At 58.6% G+C, this 16,020-nt stretch overlaps 5 protein-coding genes across 5 annotated transcripts; 3 read left to right on the top strand and 2 right to left on the bottom strand.

The window, feature by feature from the left end:
- Window positions 1–8,394: 8,394 nt before the first annotated feature.
- SOJ6A (elicitin) lies at window positions 8,395–9,073 on the bottom strand. The gene has a single exon (XM_009533877.1). It carries the CDS (start codon window positions 9,053–9,055, stop codon window positions 8,501–8,503), a length of 555 nt encoding a protein of 184 aa, XP_009532172.1. The 5' UTR covers window positions 9,056–9,073; the 3' UTR covers window positions 8,395–8,500.
- Window positions 9,074–10,032: 959 nt separating this feature from the next.
- On the top strand, window positions 10,033–11,129 carry SOJ3A (elicitin). Its single transcript, XM_009533876.1, has one exon. The coding sequence runs from the start codon at window positions 10,474–10,476 to the stop codon at window positions 11,047–11,049; it is 576 nt and encodes a 191-aa protein (XP_009532171.1). The 5' UTR covers window positions 10,033–10,473; the 3' UTR covers window positions 11,050–11,129.
- Window positions 11,130–11,833: 704 nt separating this feature from the next.
- Window positions 11,834–12,466, bottom strand: SOJ3B (elicitin; the record flags this gene model as incomplete). The annotated part of the gene is made up of 1 exon (XM_009533875.1): window positions 11,834–12,466. The coding sequence occupies one exon, from the start codon at window positions 12,464–12,466 to the stop codon at window positions 11,834–11,836; it is 633 nt and encodes a 210-aa protein (XP_009532170.1).
- Window positions 12,467–13,366: 900 nt separating this feature from the next.
- On the top strand, window positions 13,367–13,999 carry PHYSODRAFT_517866 (hypothetical protein; the record flags this gene model as incomplete). Its single annotated transcript, XM_009533874.1, has 1 exon — window positions 13,367–13,999. One exon carries the CDS (start codon window positions 13,367–13,369, stop codon window positions 13,997–13,999), a length of 633 nt encoding a protein of 210 aa, XP_009532169.1.
- Window positions 14,000–14,319: 320 nt separating this feature from the next.
- Window positions 14,320–15,675, top strand: PHYSODRAFT_517687 (hypothetical protein; the record flags this gene model as incomplete). The annotated part of the gene is made up of 2 exons (XM_009533873.1): window positions 14,320–14,838; window positions 15,022–15,675. The coding sequence occupies 2 exons, from the start codon at window positions 14,320–14,322 to the stop codon at window positions 15,673–15,675; spliced, it is 1,173 nt and encodes a 390-aa protein (XP_009532168.1).
- Between the last annotated feature and the right edge of the window lie 345 nt (window positions 15,676–16,020).

Raw genomic sequence — 16,020 nt, 5'->3', positions numbered from 1 at the left:
ACCTACGAGCGAGGGCTCATCGCCCACGTTCAAGGGCTGCAGGCCACTGCGGCCGCGCCGAAGCCGGTGCAACCGAAGCCCCTGCGGCTGAAGGTTCACCCCTTCGAAGGGAAGGAAGGAGAAAACCTTCACTTCTGGGTTCGAGAGGTTGAGCTCGCGATGGACGCGGCTCTCGTCTCGGACGAGCGACTCCGTGTCGCCTTTGCGCTCTCCAACCTTAGTGATCGCGCTAAGAGTTGGGCGTATACGCGCGAAGCGACGACGCCTGGATGCATCGTATCATGGTCCCAGCTGTGCGAGCAGCTGCGGGCCGCGTTTCTTCCGGCGAACTACGAGTACCGCCAGCGTTCGCGCTTCCTCGCCTGCAAACAAGGAAGGCGCGAGCTGCATGAGTACATCCAGGAGATGCGAGTGCTCACTGCCTCTTTGGTGGGGAACCCCCTGCCTGAACACATCAAGGTGACCGTGTTCATGGACGGTCTGCGTGTCGGTCCTGCCCGCACGCAACTGTTCCGTGTGCAAGCAAACACTATGGAGGAGGCGATTCAGATCGCCCTCCAGGAGGAGTACAGCCACAAGCAGGCTCGTACCCCAGCCACGGTATGGCAGAGCAACCCTGCCTCTGGCGGTGCGCCTAATGGTAACTCCGGCAATGGAGCGATCAACGGGCCGGTTCCCATGGATCTGGGCATGGCCGAGCAGAGCGACATTCGCTGCTACGGCTGTGGCAAGCTTGGGCACATGAAACGTGCTTGTCCCGCGGCAGGACTGAAGAAGAAGTTCTCTTCGAAGCCCTTTGGCTCTAGGGGTCGCTGGCAGAAGCCGCGCCCCAGGAACCAGGGGAACGCCGGACACCAGTAGGGGCGGGGCGCCCTACTGGGGAAACACTAAGTCTTCATGAGGGGCGTGCGGGTAGCGCACGCCATGGGGACTTAGCCCCTGAGAGTCTCTGTACTCTCGAAGCGGAGAAGGGCAGCGGTGGGCTGCTTGTGGTGCACGCGAGTGTACCGGGATACGATCATCCCTTGAGAATCTTGATCGACTCTGGGGCGTCCAAGAACTTTGCGCGCCGCCAGACTGTCGCACGCAATCGCGACAAGTACGCCGATGCTCTACGAGGCAGCAAAGGCAACGGGCTGGTCTTGGTAAGACTGGCCGACGGTACGGTGGTAGAAGTACCTCGGGTCCACATGGACCTCACTGTCAAGTTCGAGGACTTCGACAGCACGGAGCCGTTCTTGGTCCTAGACATGGACAAGTACGACTTGATCCTTGGCATGCCGTTGCTGGAGAAACACGAGTCTTGGATCGACTGGCGCGGCAAGGCCATCGAGGCCAGCCGTCCCCCACGCTCTGACAGAGCTTTGGTGAGTCATGTTCCCACCTCTGGCAGCAGCTGGGGCGCCCGCGAGGGCCGCCAGGGCGCAGCAGCGTCTAATGAGTTCTTGGGGTCCGTCGAGACTGACGACGACTCCGACTGGGCCGGACAAGGCCTGAGAGTGGAGGTGCCGGACAGCACCTACCAGGTGGGTAACGTAGGCCCACACGCGGGTAACGAAGTACCGCAGGCAGCAAGGGCTGCTGGAGAAGGCGCCGCTGGCGCTGGCGTGGGTAACCAAGTTCCACGCGAGGTCACTCAGACCGTAACTGATGAGGAAGGCACTGCAGGCGCTTCCGATGTGGGTAACATAGTTCCACAGGAGGTCACTCAGACCATAACTGATGCGGGAGTCGCTGGAAGCGCTCCTGGTGTGGGTAACCAAGTTCCACAGGTAACATAGTTCCACCCAGCAAGGCGGGTAACCAAGTTCCGCTCCAGAACAAGGCGGGTAACCAAGTTCCGCTCAAGGACAAGGCGGGTAACGTAGTTCCGCACAAGATCGAGAAGATCGGTGGTGCCGTCAAGGCGGCGCCACGAGACGAAGACACCCGAGGGTCACGTCGTAAGCCTGGCCTAGTCGTGTGGCCGACGACGCCAGTCGCCAGCGACTCCGAGCCTCCAGCCAAGGCTCCAGCCGCCGAAGAGTGTTATCACATCTTCGACGGCGTGACCGGTCGTTGGGTCAAGACAGGAGCTGTCGAGCTTACAGCTCTGCTCGAGGTTTCAGAGTTGCTGAACCTTGAGGAGCTCGCCATGGAGGACTTCTTGGCCGAGCTAAAGACCGGGGAGATCGCAGAGTTGGTTCTCCTCCGACCGGAGTTCACGTCGGCCGAGTTGAACTCGTCCTCGATCATGGACCAGGCAGTCCTGGAGGAGTTCCAGAGACAGCGCGCGTCGCGCATGGGCTCTGAGATTCTTAAGAACCCCCGGGACCCGGTGTACCCCTTGGAGAAGGAGTTCGAGGACGTGGTGTCCAAGGATCCACCGTCCAATCTCACTCCGGACAGGGGAATCAGGCACGAGATCGATCTCGTGCCGGGCACGAAGTACTGTGTCACGAGGCAATGGCCTCTTCCCCGGGAGCAGTGTGAAGTCATTGATGCCTTCTTTGCCGCCAAGGCGAATGCAGGTATGGTGCGGGAGTCGAAGTCCCCGCACTCGCCGCCTACCTTCTGTGTTCGCAAACCGAACGGAAAGTTGCGTCTGGTTCATGCTTATAACAAGCTGAACAGCACGACAGTGCCTGCGCAGATACCGATCCCGCGCAAGGACGTGTTGCTCAACAACATGGCCGGCTGCGCGCTGTATAGCGCGCTGGACCTGGTGGACGGATACTACCAGATCCTGATGCGCGAGAGCGACATCCCACTCACGGCTGTGAGCACGCCGAGCGGTATGCTCTGGGAGTGGCTGGTCATGCCTCAGGGGCTTTCTAACGCCCCGGCAACGTTCAATCGCTTGGTCACACAACTGTTCCGACCTTTGCGTGCGTTCACACAGACGTACTTTGACGACATCTTCGTCCACAGCCGTGCCGAGGCAGGCCAGACGGCCATGGAGGTGCATCTCCAGCACCTTCGACGTGTGTTCGAAGTCATGCGGGCGAATAAGCTGTACGCCAACATCGACAAGTGTGTGTTCGCAGCTGAGGAGATCAAGGTCCTGGGCTGCTTCGTCAGCAGCGCCGGGGTCCGGGCGGACCTGGAGAAGGTGAAAACCATCTCGGCTTGGCCGCCACCTCGGTCGCAGAAGGACCTACGACAGTGGTTGGGCCTCGCCAACTACCTGCGCAAGTATAGTGCAGGCTACGCCTAGCTGGCACGGCCCTTGTCGGATCTCCTGAAGAAGGATGTCGCCTGGCGCTGGGAGCGTCGCCATCAAGATGCTTTTAACGACATCAAAGTGAGCTTACAGCGCGCGCCAGTCCTGGCATTGCCGGATGAGACGAAGCCTTTCAGCGTAGTCTGACTACGCCATTGGCTGTGCGCTATTACAGGCCGACGATGGAGACCGCGAACGGGCCATCTCGTTCCAGTCCAGGCAGCTCAAGGCAGCCGAACGGAACTATCCAGTCCACGACAAGGAGCTACTTGCCATGAAGTACGCTCTTGTCAAGTTCCGAGTGCACCTCCTGGGCTCGACGCCCTTTGTCGTTTATACAGACCACGCGTCCTTGCGGACTGCCGTCAACACGCCGCATCTCTCACAGCGGATGGCGCGTTGGCTGTCATTCTTCGCGGAATACAACTTCCGTGTCGAGTACAAGCCGGGCAAGTTGAACGTGCTTGCCGACGCGCTGTCGCGCCGACCCGACTACGAGCTTGCTCATATTAGTCGGGTCACGACGGATCTGTATGATCGCATCAGGCTGGGGTACCGAGACGATGCCAGTCTCGGACCTCTTGTGCGATTCTTGGCCGCTGGCTCGGAAGCCAAGGCCGAGTGGCTCACGCCCCGACAACGTGCAAGGCTGCACCGCTATGAGTGGGCTGACGGTTTGCTCCACTATAGGGTCGAGCCCGAGGATCCTCCCCGTATTGTCGTGCCCAACGACGAGGATCTCAAGTACGACATTCTGATGGAGGCGCACGACGCTCCATCCAGTGGCTATCTCGGCCGTGAGAAGACGTACGCGTCTGTCTCGCAGATGTTTTGGTGGCGTCACATGTACAAGTGGGTCGCCACCTACGTCCGTACGTGCGAGACGTGCCAGCGCGTGAAGCCTGCCGGTCACGCCTCGGCACCATTGCAGAGCCTGCCGGTCCCAGCGGACGGCTGGAAGTCGATGAGTCTCGACTTTGTCTTCGGCCTCCCGGCCGATGCCCGTGGCAACACCGGTGTTGTTGCTTTTGCCGTCTGAGCAAGATGGTACACTTTGCTCCAGTTCGTGACACCGTCACTGGTGACGAGGTCGCTCGCCTGTTCATGGACTGTGTCTTCCTGCACCACGGTCTGCCCGAGACCATTGTCTCTGACCGAGACCCGCGGTTCACCGCTGCGTTCTGGCAGACGCTGTTTCGCCTTCTCGGCACACGGCGGTCGATGTCGACGGCGGACCACCCGCAGACGGATGGCCAGACGGAGCGCGTCAATCGCGTGCTCGAAGACACGCTCCGTAGTATCTGCGCGGAGACGCCCCGCTCTTGGGCTGATCGCTTGCCCATGGTTGAGTTCGCACTCAACAATGCGGTACATGCATCGACGGGCTTTACGCCCTTTTACCTGAACGGGTTGCGCCACCCTCAGGTGCCGCTCACATTACGAGGCAGTACCGGGGCTTCGGTCCTAAGTGGGGGAGAGGCTCGGAAAACCTTTTCCTCCCAAGTCTCGGACGTGAGTCCAGCCACCTTGCGGAAGCAACTGTCCTCGTTTGCCGAAGAAAGGCTGAACATAATCAGCAGGGTGCGAGACACCATGGCGCAAGCCCAAGATAAACAGAAGGAGTACTCTGACCGAAATGGAAGAGGAAACATGAACGTGTTTAAGGTTGGGGATTTAGTTCTCCTAGATACTAGAAACCTACCGCTAAACACTGTTAGCTCGGTCGAGAGCAACAAGCTGAAGCACCGCTTCATTGGACCCTTCACGGTCCTCAGCCGGCATGGCGCGGCGTACACCATAGACTTGCCCAAGTCGATGACGACTCACCCGACGTTTTACGTGGGTCGTCTTAAGAGATACCATGACCATCTGGCTCTGGCTGCCCCGCAAGAAGCGGTGGGTGGCCCGGTGGAGAAGAGCGCAGCTTCTCGAAGCGCGGCGTCGAGTCGCGGTAAGGCGCCTGATACGCGCGCTGGTCGTAAGACGGCGCGGCGTGCATCGGAGCAGCATACGCAGGGGGGCCCGTACGAGCCCTGGTCAAACTGGGCCTGATACGAGTGGGGCTGCTGCTGCTCCGGATACGGCGCGTGGCCATGAAGCTCGGCCCGAAGGCCAGCGAGCTGGTTTCGCAGCGAGTCGTAAGACGACAGGTCGGCTCGACGATCCACACGGCCATGGAGACTGCGAGTTTCTTGATAGAGCGAGGCAACATCCTCACGGAGCCGCTCCACGGCACCAGGCTGACCAGCAGGAGCGGCAGCCTCGCCACCAAGGCCGACGCCAAGCGCGATCTCGAGGACGTACACACGGTCCCGGGGAAGACGAATCTCCTCTTGCTGCAGGGCCACCACCTGACTCGGGGCCCCAGCATACGGCTGCGTCGCCTCAGGCTCGTAGCCATGGCCGTGCGAGGCCACCGCCGGCCCTCCTTGATCGTAATGGGCAGATCCACTACCACGTGGAACGAGTCGTCCGGGAGCGGCGGCTCCATGGCAAGCGCCAGCTGCTCGTGAAGTGGAGGGGTTACCCTGAGTCGGATAACTCGTGGGAGCCCGTTGAGCAGCGCCAGGCAGACTGCCCGAAGGCTGTTGCGATATGGGACGAGAAGCAGCGGCAGCTTCGTAAGTAGTCCTTGGCTTCTTGGCCGGTACCCGGGGCACGGTAGCAGACGTAGTCGCACCACGCCCACGCTCTTCACGAGCTTTGGCTCTCGCCTCTTGCTTCAGCTCGTCCATCTTCGAGTGGAGCTTGCGCTTGCTCACGAGTTGAGCGAGCTCGATGCGGAGCTCGCGCACGTCCAGGATTGCGGACAGAGTGCAATCCTCACGGAGTTCTTTGGACTCTTGGTCGGAATACCCTTTGCGCTGGACGTAGCGCCAGAAGAGGTCTTCCACCTCGCTCCGGGTCATGTTGTCATTCGGCTTGACCCAGTGGAAACCCCACACAGGATGGAGTCCACCCTTGTCCTCCGGCTTCTTGCGAAGCGAGGTGAACTCCTTCAGTGTGAGCTTGTGTGGTGCTAGTAGCACACCGGGCGACTTCAACGTCGCCAAGAAAGAGTGGCTCTTGCTCAACAAGAGCACGCTCATAGGAACCCCTCGAGGTGTACCCGCCGATAAGGCCACGAGGAGCCGAGAGCTTCTCCAACAGCGCTGGCGCACCAGTGCCAGGCTCGGGCGGGAAGTAGCCCTGCGGGTACGTGGCATCCCCGCCTGAAGAAGACTCGATGGCAGTCTTGGCAGTCGGTTGCCTGGCATACGCACCCGAGCTAGCAGCGTGGTATTGCTGCTGCTGCTCGTCGAGGTTGTTGGAGAGCTCCTTGGGCTCGTGAACGGCACCCTCCTCGCCCTCAGACTCCGAGTCGATGAACAGCTTGGAGCTGGAGCCGCGAGGCGACCTGGAAGCTGAACGCTTCTTCGCCTTGGCCTCGGCGGCCTTCGCTGCGGTAGCCGCTTTCGACGCTTGGGCACGCTCACGACCTTGTGCCAGCGTCAGATGCTTGGATGCCAGCACCTCATTGGGCTTGGAGCCCGCGTCGCTCGGCGACTTCTCGGCCACGACCCCAGCGTCGGCCATGGCGACTTCGTCGTGCGACTGCTTGCTGTCGCCTGAGCCGGACTCGGCGTCCTCCGCCTCCTTCTTTGACGAGGCCTTTGCGTCGGCCGAGGCGTTGGTCATGTCGCCTGCCGCCAGCTCCGTGCCTTCGGCAGCGTGCGTGCTGCCCTCCGAGACGTTCTCGTCGACGGGTGAACTCTCACCGGAGTACTGGACCATCGTGCAGTCAAAGACGGCGGCTTCCCAGTCGCGAGCCGGGCTTTTATGGCCCCGAGGACTCTCCTCCTTGCCTTGCGCGGCGTCAGGAGACTTGCTCCGAGCCCCGGCCTGACGGCCACTCTCCGGCGTGCTGCTACGAGAGCGCACCACCTCCTCGACCCCCTTCGTGGCCTCCATCAGCGCGGACGACTCGTCCTTGGCCTTGGCCGCCCTGGTTTTCGGCCCTACGGCCCGCGGTTTCGGAGGTGCTTTCGCACTGCGCGCACTGCGCTTTGGAGGCATGCTTCCGGTCGACGTGGAGACCCTGCGGCTTGCTCGGCGATGCGCCAGTTGCTCTGTGAGGCCCGGGAGCCGAGGCGCCAGAGCTCGCGCCGTTGTCGATGGATGTCGACTTTGCGAGTGAAATGTGAGTCGCCGGCGTAACCTCGCTCTGATTGGTCGATAAGATCGAATCTAAGTGGGGGAGGATGTAACGGGGTTACATGGAATAGTGACCCTGTCACTATTCCGGGATGGCTACATCGGTCACTCCCCTGGATAGTGACCCAAGTGGCCTCAGAGCCAACAGATACATTTTGTATGACACAAACTATAGGGAACTTAGGATTTGTATGCAGGCCAAATCTGTACCAACCTATAAATACATTCAGTCTTAGATCTACCGCTTTTCAAGTCAAGTCGTCCCCTTCAGACCAGGGACACGTGAACGGCTGTTCACTTGGAGTTTGTATACTCCTGCGTCCTCTGTTAAGAAGTGCTGTGTGCCCCATCACAATTTGAATAGTGGACAGCGTGTCGTCACGCTTCGTGCCATATAGTTATAAATATTATAGCATCCAGCACAACAAATACTTTTATCTAGTGCTTTAACCACGTATCGAGTGCAATACAAGCACATTATCACTATACTGGTGTAGTGATAATGCGCTTGTATTGGTACACCTTGAAACGATATTGTACCGTCATTGTGGTACAGATTTAGATAGTGATGTCTCTGGACTGTGATAAAAAGTGGTTTCCCGAGGCTATCACTACGGAGAGGATCGTCTGCACATGTACATGTTCGACCACTGAAATCGACCAGCGAAATATTTTTGCCGCAACTTCGTCTGGAGACATAACTGAGTCTGTGACTTAGTTCTGCTGTGGATGGAGGAGGCGATCGCGACGCACAACTTGTCATGATGCGCTGGATCTGCGAGCCCTGGCATTGCCGTCTCGTCCAGTGGCTAATGAGAAGTTGCTAACATGCTTGCGCACAGGGGCATTTCCAGAAGATATGGCTAAAACCTTTTTTAAAAGGTTTTAGTCATATTTTCTGGAAATGCCATTAAAATGCTGCTGCCGCTAGAATACATGTACTAAATCCATGATACGTAGAGATTCAGTGTTGACCGTGAATTTCGAACAGCAAAAGTGTAAACTAAAAAAACTGGATTAAGATGTATCATTGCGGAGCCACTACGAACGACGAACCGCTCTCACTGCCAACGCAGCCAGATAACCGCAAGATAAAGCAAACTTTTAGCAGGCTCCGCCAGGCACCACAGGCTCAGTCGTCGGAGCCGTCGTAGGGGCTGAGGTGGGGGCATCAGTGGGGGCAGCAGTAGGGGCATCCGTGGGGGCCGAGGTGGGGACATCCGTGGGCGCCGAAGTAGGGGCATCCGTGGGGGCATCAGTCGGAGCGGACGTAGGGGCATCAGTCGGAGCGGAAGTCGGGTTCGTCAAGGCGTCACAGTCCGATTCGAAGTTGGTCGCGAGCTGGTGCACGTTCATGACGGCGTTGCTGGTGGGAATGGTCAGGTCGCAGTCGGGAGGGTTCGTCGCGAGCACCGCCACGATCAGGTCGTGACACTCCTGAACGCCGCACATGGAAACCATCTCCGTGTCCGTGGGCAGCGCCGTCGCGTACAGCATGTTGTAGCCCGACTTGCTCGCGCAGTCATTCAGCGACGAGCCCGTGAGCAGGCCGATCATGCCGAGGTACGCAGCCTGCTGCTGCGTGCCCGTGCAGGCCTCGGCGCTCACAGAGCTGACGAGAGCGGCGGCGAAGGCGGCGAGAGCGAAGTACGTGTTCATGGTCTCAGGCGGTTGGAGTTACTTGCGAGGAGCAAATTGGGGAATGGCAGAAGCAGCAGGACCGCTTCTTGTTGATCTCGTTGCCTTTGCTGTTCGAGCTAGCGCCCTGACACGACTGGTCTATGCAGAACTCCGCTGGCCTCGACTCGAGGCCCTTGAGTCCGAGTTACCGTTGATACTGTCAACTTGACAGAGAGCACTGCTGCGGATCCGCGTGGTACATGCGGGGATTCACGATGATATATTGTATAGAGCTGCTTCATAACACCATTAAATGTTTTGGTTTTAATACATTGCAGTGCACCGGCGGCAGTCGAAGTACTATACATGGTTGTGGATATTGCTTCATTCAACTCGCAGCACACCGCCACCACTTGATGCCTGTTGTGTTCGCTGTACATGTAATGGATGCGGTGGATTCTCGAAGCAATGAGGACGACAACAAGCGTGGCGAGTATGGTAGGCTAAGTGGGGTAAAAAGCCTAGGAGCGTACAGCTACAGCTAGATCCCTCTGGCCATTTGTCAGCGCCGCCTGTTGCACGCTCGGCACCGCGGCCACTCTACTGCTCAGTGAGCAGTGCTCACCACTGGGCGGGCGGGCATCACTTACGCCGGCAAAGCTGCACTGGGTGCACTCGCAAGTGCGGCTGCAGCAGAGAGGATCAGAGTCTGAGTACATACCGTGACATGACTCATGATCCGCCAAGCGGGACAAGGCCGCCTGGCGCATTACTTGCCGGCGCCGCTCTCTTGTCCGGATCCCCCGTGCAACTTGTCTGCTCGAAACTTCAGTCGTCGACACTGCAGTTGGTATCTTTGGTGTATCTTGCTGCGTGACTGTAGTGGGACGAGTGTATCCGCCACGTACGCATCTGATCTACGCGTCTCAATCGATCCCGTCGTCTGCGCTGACCAACTTGTTGAATGCCGCCGCCAGCGCCGCGGACGCTATCTAGTCGAGCACCGCGCCGCTGCCGGTAGTCGCATGGAGAAAGCGACTGCTGGCAACTCAGCTTCCAACTCAACTCGTACAGGGCGAGGCTCGGCGACGATGGCGGCTGGCCCACTTAAACAAGTGCTTCATTAAGCTCCACCGTCAGCGCTAGGAGCAGCCCAGCCGCCGACTGCCTCGGTATCTCAGGATTCACTGTTCTCGCCCTATCTCCACCGTGCATCCCTTTCGCCGAAGGCCAGCCTTCTGCTCTCCTCTGGGCTCTACAGCTCCAGCTCGACCGAACACCGCGATGGAGCTGGTCATCGAGCAGCAAAGAGCTGCTGGGCACCAACTCTCCTTCGGACAGAGCGCAGTCGGCGGACACCGGCGGCTGCGGCAAGACCTCGCTCCGAACCATGTCGAGCGCGTTGCTTCAGCTCACTCTGCAATTCGCTCTGCTCTCCACACCCACCTAACAGCACCATGAACGCCAAGACCGTTGCCGCCGCCGCCTTCGTTGGCTCCGTCGCCGCCGACACGTGCTCGTCCTCGCAGCAGACCTCCGCCTACACGACGCTGGCCAGCCTGCTGACGCTCGACTCGTTCCAGGGCTGTGTCGACGACTCCGGCTACAGCCTCCTGTACTCCACGTCGCTGCCCACGGACGCCGAGTACGTCGAGATGTGTGCGTCCAGCAACTGCCAGTCACTCATCGAGTCCATCATTGCGCTGAGCGCTCCCGACTGCACGCTGACTGTGCCTACGAGCGGCCTGGAGGTGAACGTCTACGAGCTGGCGAACGGCTTCTCGGCCGAGTGCTCTTCTGTCTCGTCGACCACTTCGACCACGTCCACCGCCTCCAGCACGAGCACGGAATCGACGACGACGGCCCCCACAGCCACGACGGCCGCGACCACGACGACTGCTGCCACGTCGACGGCCTCCAGCTCGGACAGCACCACGACCGCCACGACGGCCCCCACGGCTACGACTGCTGCGTCCTCCAACTCGACGACGACCACGACGACCACCATCACGTCGACTGCCACCGCCTGCTAAGAGGGTGCTGGGGTCAGTTCATTCTTCTAGACACCTGTAGCGTTGCGAAGAATACGGCTAATGAAATGCCTTCATTTTTGAGTATCCTACGTTTGTTTCGTCTTTACGACTTCAATGTGCAAGTTTGATCACCAGAAGCGCAGCAACCTATCGAAGATAAAACGGCAAACTATGTAGTGCGAGTTAGCTTGTACTACTACTACAACAGGACTAGTGCTACGTTTTTTTCTAGTGCGTGTAGTACAGCAGAATTGTTTGAAAGAATTGAACGTCTGTAAGGCAGCGATTCGGAGAGCTTCACGTCGCTTTCGTGAATACCAGGCCTCGGAAAAAATAATTATTCCATTGCAATTACTGTATTTTTGTACGGAAATATGTATTATTGGTTGCTGGTCGTATTGAAATTGTTATTATTGAAGCCCAATTATCAGTAAAATGTTTGACCATACCAAAACCGAGTTTAACATGATTCTCAATATAAAAAGTAATTGAAATAAATACATATTATTGGTGAATGATTTATTGAAATGATTATTATGGAGACCGAACTCTTGCAATTCAATATGATACTGTATTTTCCGAGGCCTGGTGAATACGTGTAGTGAATGCATATTAACCTGCAGTGCGAGCCAAATCTCTGCGGACAAGGAGGGGGGCGAGAAGGGCTACTTTCGGTTATACATGCATTGGTGCGTTAGGACAGAGAGAAGTGAGCTAGCTACAGTGCTGCAGTGTGTAGGAAGTCAACAATCGCCCGCTTCCCTCAGGAAAAAATCCTTGCATTTTAGCAGGCCGTAGCCGTCGTCGTGGTGGTGGCCGTCGTGGCGTCCGAGCTGGAAGCCGTCGTGGCCGTCTCCGTCGAGTTCGACGAAGCGGTCGTGGCGTCGCTGGCGGTCGACGCAGCCGTCGAGGTCGCGGCCGACGCCGTCGTGGTCGTCGCAGTGGTCGAGGTCGAGGTCGTGTCGGCGCTGGTGCTGGCAGCGGTGGACGTCGTCGAGGTGGAGGTGGTGGAGGTCGTGCTGGTGCTGGCTGACGAGTCGCTCGACAGCGACGAGCAAATGCTCGAGAAGCCGTTCGCCAGCTCGTAGACGTTCACCTCCAGGCCGCTCGTGGGGACCTCCAGGGTGCAGTCGGGCGGCTTGAGCGCAATGGTGGACTCGATGAGCGACTGGCAGTCGCTGGACGCGCACATCTTGACGTACTCGGCGTCCGTGGGCAGCGACGTGGAGTACAAGAGGCTGTAGCCAGAGTCGTCGACACAGCCCTGGAACGAGTCGAGCGTCAGCAGGCTGGCCAGCGTCGTGTAGGCGGAGGTCTGCTGCGAGGACGAGCAGGCGTCGGAGCTGGATGAGCTGGAGGCGGCGGCCGAGCCGATGATGGCGGTAACGGCGATGGCGAGGACGGTCTTGGCGTTCATGATGGTACTCAGGTGGGGTGGGTGGAGCTCGGTAATCCGCCCGGGTTGGTTCGTGTTGCTGGTGGAAAGCAAATTCTGGAATGGGAGTCGAGTTGAGATCGCGAGTCTGTGAGAATGATCGCATGTGTGACGAGTAGAGTTTTCAACATGGAAGCGAGCACCAGACAGCAGCTGCATCTTGGTGCTGCTAAGATAGGTGCTGCAGCGCTCGGTGGCAGACTCCGTTGCTCGCGGCGTGGCTCGCGAGGATACCCGTGTCAGCAGGTGTGATCACTTCAACGTTGCTTGGCCGCTCTCAACGGATCACGCGCACATAAATGACCCCTGATTATCCCTACGGAGTAGCTTTATGCACCCTACAGGCAAGTTACGCGAGCCCGGTGTTGCTATCTACCTAAAATCTTCTTACAGCAGAGTCCAGCTTTTGTGAACAGTCAGTAGGGTACGTGTTTGAATTTCATGAAAGTCACTGGTATGTGATCTAACTGTAAGACAGCATCACTAGCTAGCAACGTTTGCAAGTTGAAAGAGTACAAAGCGAAAACTGGTTGAGATGTAATGAAGCGAGAGTCTCACGGATCTCCGGGCCTCTGCTCGTCGACTGCCAAGATACACCATGCTTGTCCTATCAAAGTAGGCTCCACCCTAGCACCGTAGTCACCGAATGACTGCAACTGCCCCTCAAAACCTCTACCCGGGCTTCGAGCTTTGATGAACAGAGCTCTTGGCAGCAGGAATAACCCGAGGCCCCCTAATAGCGTATACATCGGCTTATTGACCGCAAGTTGTTGTAGCTTAGCCCTTCAAGCCTCCCCGCCATTCCAGAATTTGCTTTCCACCAGCAACACGAACCAACCCGAGCGGATTGCCGAGCTCCACCCACCCCACCCGAGTACCATCATGAACGCCAAGACCGTCCTCGCCATCGCCGTTACCGCCATCATCGGCTCGGCCGCCGCCTCCAGCTCATCCAGCTCCGACGCCTGCTCGTCCTCGCAGCAGACCTCCGCCTACACGACGCTGGCCAGCCTGCTGACGCTCGACTCGTTCCAGGGCTGTGTCGACGACTCTGGCTACAGCCTCTTGTACTCCACGTCGCTGCCCACGGACGCCGAGTACGTCAAGATGTGCGCGTCCAGCGACTGCCAGTCGCTCATCGAGTCCATCATTGCGCTCAAGCCGCCCGACTGCACCCTGGAGGTCCCCACGAGCGGCCTGGAGGTGAACGTCTACGAGCTGGCGAACGGCTTCTCGAGCATTTGCTCGTCGCTGTCGAGCGACTCGTCAGCCAGCACCAGCACGACCTCCACCACCTCCACCTCGACGACGTCCACCGCTGCCAGCACCAGCGCCGACACGACCTCGACCTCGACCACTGCGACGACCACGACGGCGTCGGCCGCGACCTCGACGGCTGCGTCGACCGCCAGCGACGCCACGACCGCTTCGTCGAACTCGACGGAGACGGCCACGACGGCTTCCAGCTCGGACGCCACGACGGCCACCACCACGACGACGGCTACGGCCTGCTAAAATGCAAGGATTTTTTCCTGAGGGAAGCGGGCGATTGTTGACTTCCTACACACTGCAGCACTGTAGCTAGCTCACTTCTCTCTGTCCTAACGCACCAATGCATGTAAAATCGAAACGCGTCCTTCTCTTTTCTTCTTCTTCCGTCTTCTTCCACGTCTTCTTCTTCTCTTGAGCGTTGGTCCTGCGTTGCAGCCTGCACCTGCAACTTGCAGGTTGCAGTCCTGCTCATGGTCTCCCCTGCGTGCAGAGACCGTGCAACAACTTGTCCTCTATTGGTGAAAATCCTGTCACAACGACTTTGATAAGCTACGTTCGCCGCGATGCCGACGCCGCCGCTGCCGAGGCTGCTGCTCTTCTGCGACTTCCTCGAGTGCCGCGTGCACACGATGGGCGTGTCGCTGCTGCGCCGCATGCTCGCCGACTTCTTCGCCGGCAACGAGCACACGCTGCTGGACTTCATGCGCCTGGGCGGGAGCGTCGTGGCCGTGCTGCCCGTGGAGAGGAGCAGCGCCCGACGCCAGCAAGAAGCTGCGCAGTTGCTCGCGCAGCAGAAACAGACGGAGGCGGAGAACGTCCCCCAAGACACACCGAATCAGATGGACACTACTCAACCGACACAGATGGACCCTTCTCCATCCGAGCCCTGTGTGTTCCGCTATCTGCTAGCGCGCGTGGCGACCAAGAACATTTTGTGGCTGCGGGACATGTTCAGAGAGTTCTGCAGGGGGGAGGACGCGCTACTGCGTGAGCTCATGCGGCGCGGCAACGAGCCTATCAGTGTGATCCCCGTGGACATCCAGGCCTTGTGTCGGGCCCCGCTGCCCCCGCCGCCGTTAATGGTGGATTCAGAAGCAGCGGCGTCGTCGACGACGACGCAACCTCCGCCGAGAAAGAGGCCAAGAGTGTTGGAGCAGAACTCGAATGGACACAGTGAGGCTGCTGCTGCTGCTGCTGTTACTGATGCCGTTGAAAGACGCGCTAGGAAGCAAACTCGCGCGGAGGCAGTCCTAGCACCGGCCAAGGGCGACGCGATCGTAGCTGCTACGAACCCGACGGTGGAAGGACCGATTCTGCCCTCGGATGATGAAATCCGCACGGCCATTATGAACGCGCTGGAGCGGGTGGAGGCCAAGGAGCCGTGGAAACAGGCCTTCAACTTCGCCGACATGTCAATGCCGTTCGACTCGCCCGAGAAGTATCCGAAGCTGGTTGTGGTGCTGCAGGAGTTCTGGGAGACGTGCGCCCAAGCTGTTTGGGAGCGGCAGTTTTGGGCGCCGCTGTCTCGCGAGCGCTACCATGAGCTGCACACGCTGCGGAGAGGCCGGCAAAGCAGAGCGCAGAACTCGTTTGAGAAGAACATCATCCCTCTCGTCTACAAGGAGTTTGGGGCGGCTTTCTTCGTCCGACTGGACCAGAGTGCCGAGCGCCACTGCAGTTGGTACTACCTCGACCAAGTCGTGGATTTGTTCACATTGGCGCAGCGTTGCGGTTTGGCGACGTGTCTGAAGTACATCGAGTCGGAGGCGTTCACGAGATTCCCAGTCGCCCCCGGCGTCACCCGCAACTTCTTCTTGAGAGCCAACGGCAAGAGTATCAGCATGTGGTCGTCGTCCCCTGCAGTGCGACCGATATTGGACGAGATCGTCGCCTTGAAGGCCAAGACCAAGGACAAGTGACGACTGGCCGACGTTTGAAGCGTTATTAAGAGCGTGGGGGTCCTTCATCTCGCATTCCTCTGTTTTGTGTCGTTTTATCTCCGGCAGCTCACTGTTTGGGGAGTGTAGCTACCAGCAGTGAAGTGCAGATTGAAGGCATGTTTGACCGTGTAAATTCTACGTGTTGCAACTGTTTCGCGTTGACTTCGACCAGATAATCCGTCACAAGGTCAACAATTTACCTTTGCACTACTGAACCAGTGTCAGTTGATGCTGATGCGCTCTTCATTGTGGAATACTTCTCCAAGCTCGGCAAGTTGAAGCGCGCGGTTTCGGCGTTTTCGATTGGCTCTCGCTCACCTCTCC

The sequence above is a fragment of the Phytophthora sojae genome (assembly GCF_000149755.1).
Source record: "Phytophthora sojae unplaced genomic scaffold PHYSOscaffold_7, whole genome shotgun sequence".
NCBI classification, from domain to species: domain Eukaryota; phylum Oomycota; class Peronosporomycetes; order Peronosporales; family Peronosporaceae; genus Phytophthora; species Phytophthora sojae.
The sequence above is the reverse complement of the archived record's forward strand: the minus strand, read 5'-3'. Positions and strand labels throughout refer to the sequence as shown.

Excerpts from the sequence above, each read along its gene's own strand:
- SOJ3A (XM_009533876.1), top strand. The coding sequence starts at position 10,474 with ATGAACGCCAAGACCGTTGCCGCCGCCGCCTTCGTTGGCTCCGTCGCC.
- SOJ6A (XM_009533877.1), bottom strand. The coding sequence starts at position 9,055 with ATGAACACGTACTTCGCTCTCGCCGCCTTCGCCGCCGCTCTCGTCAGC.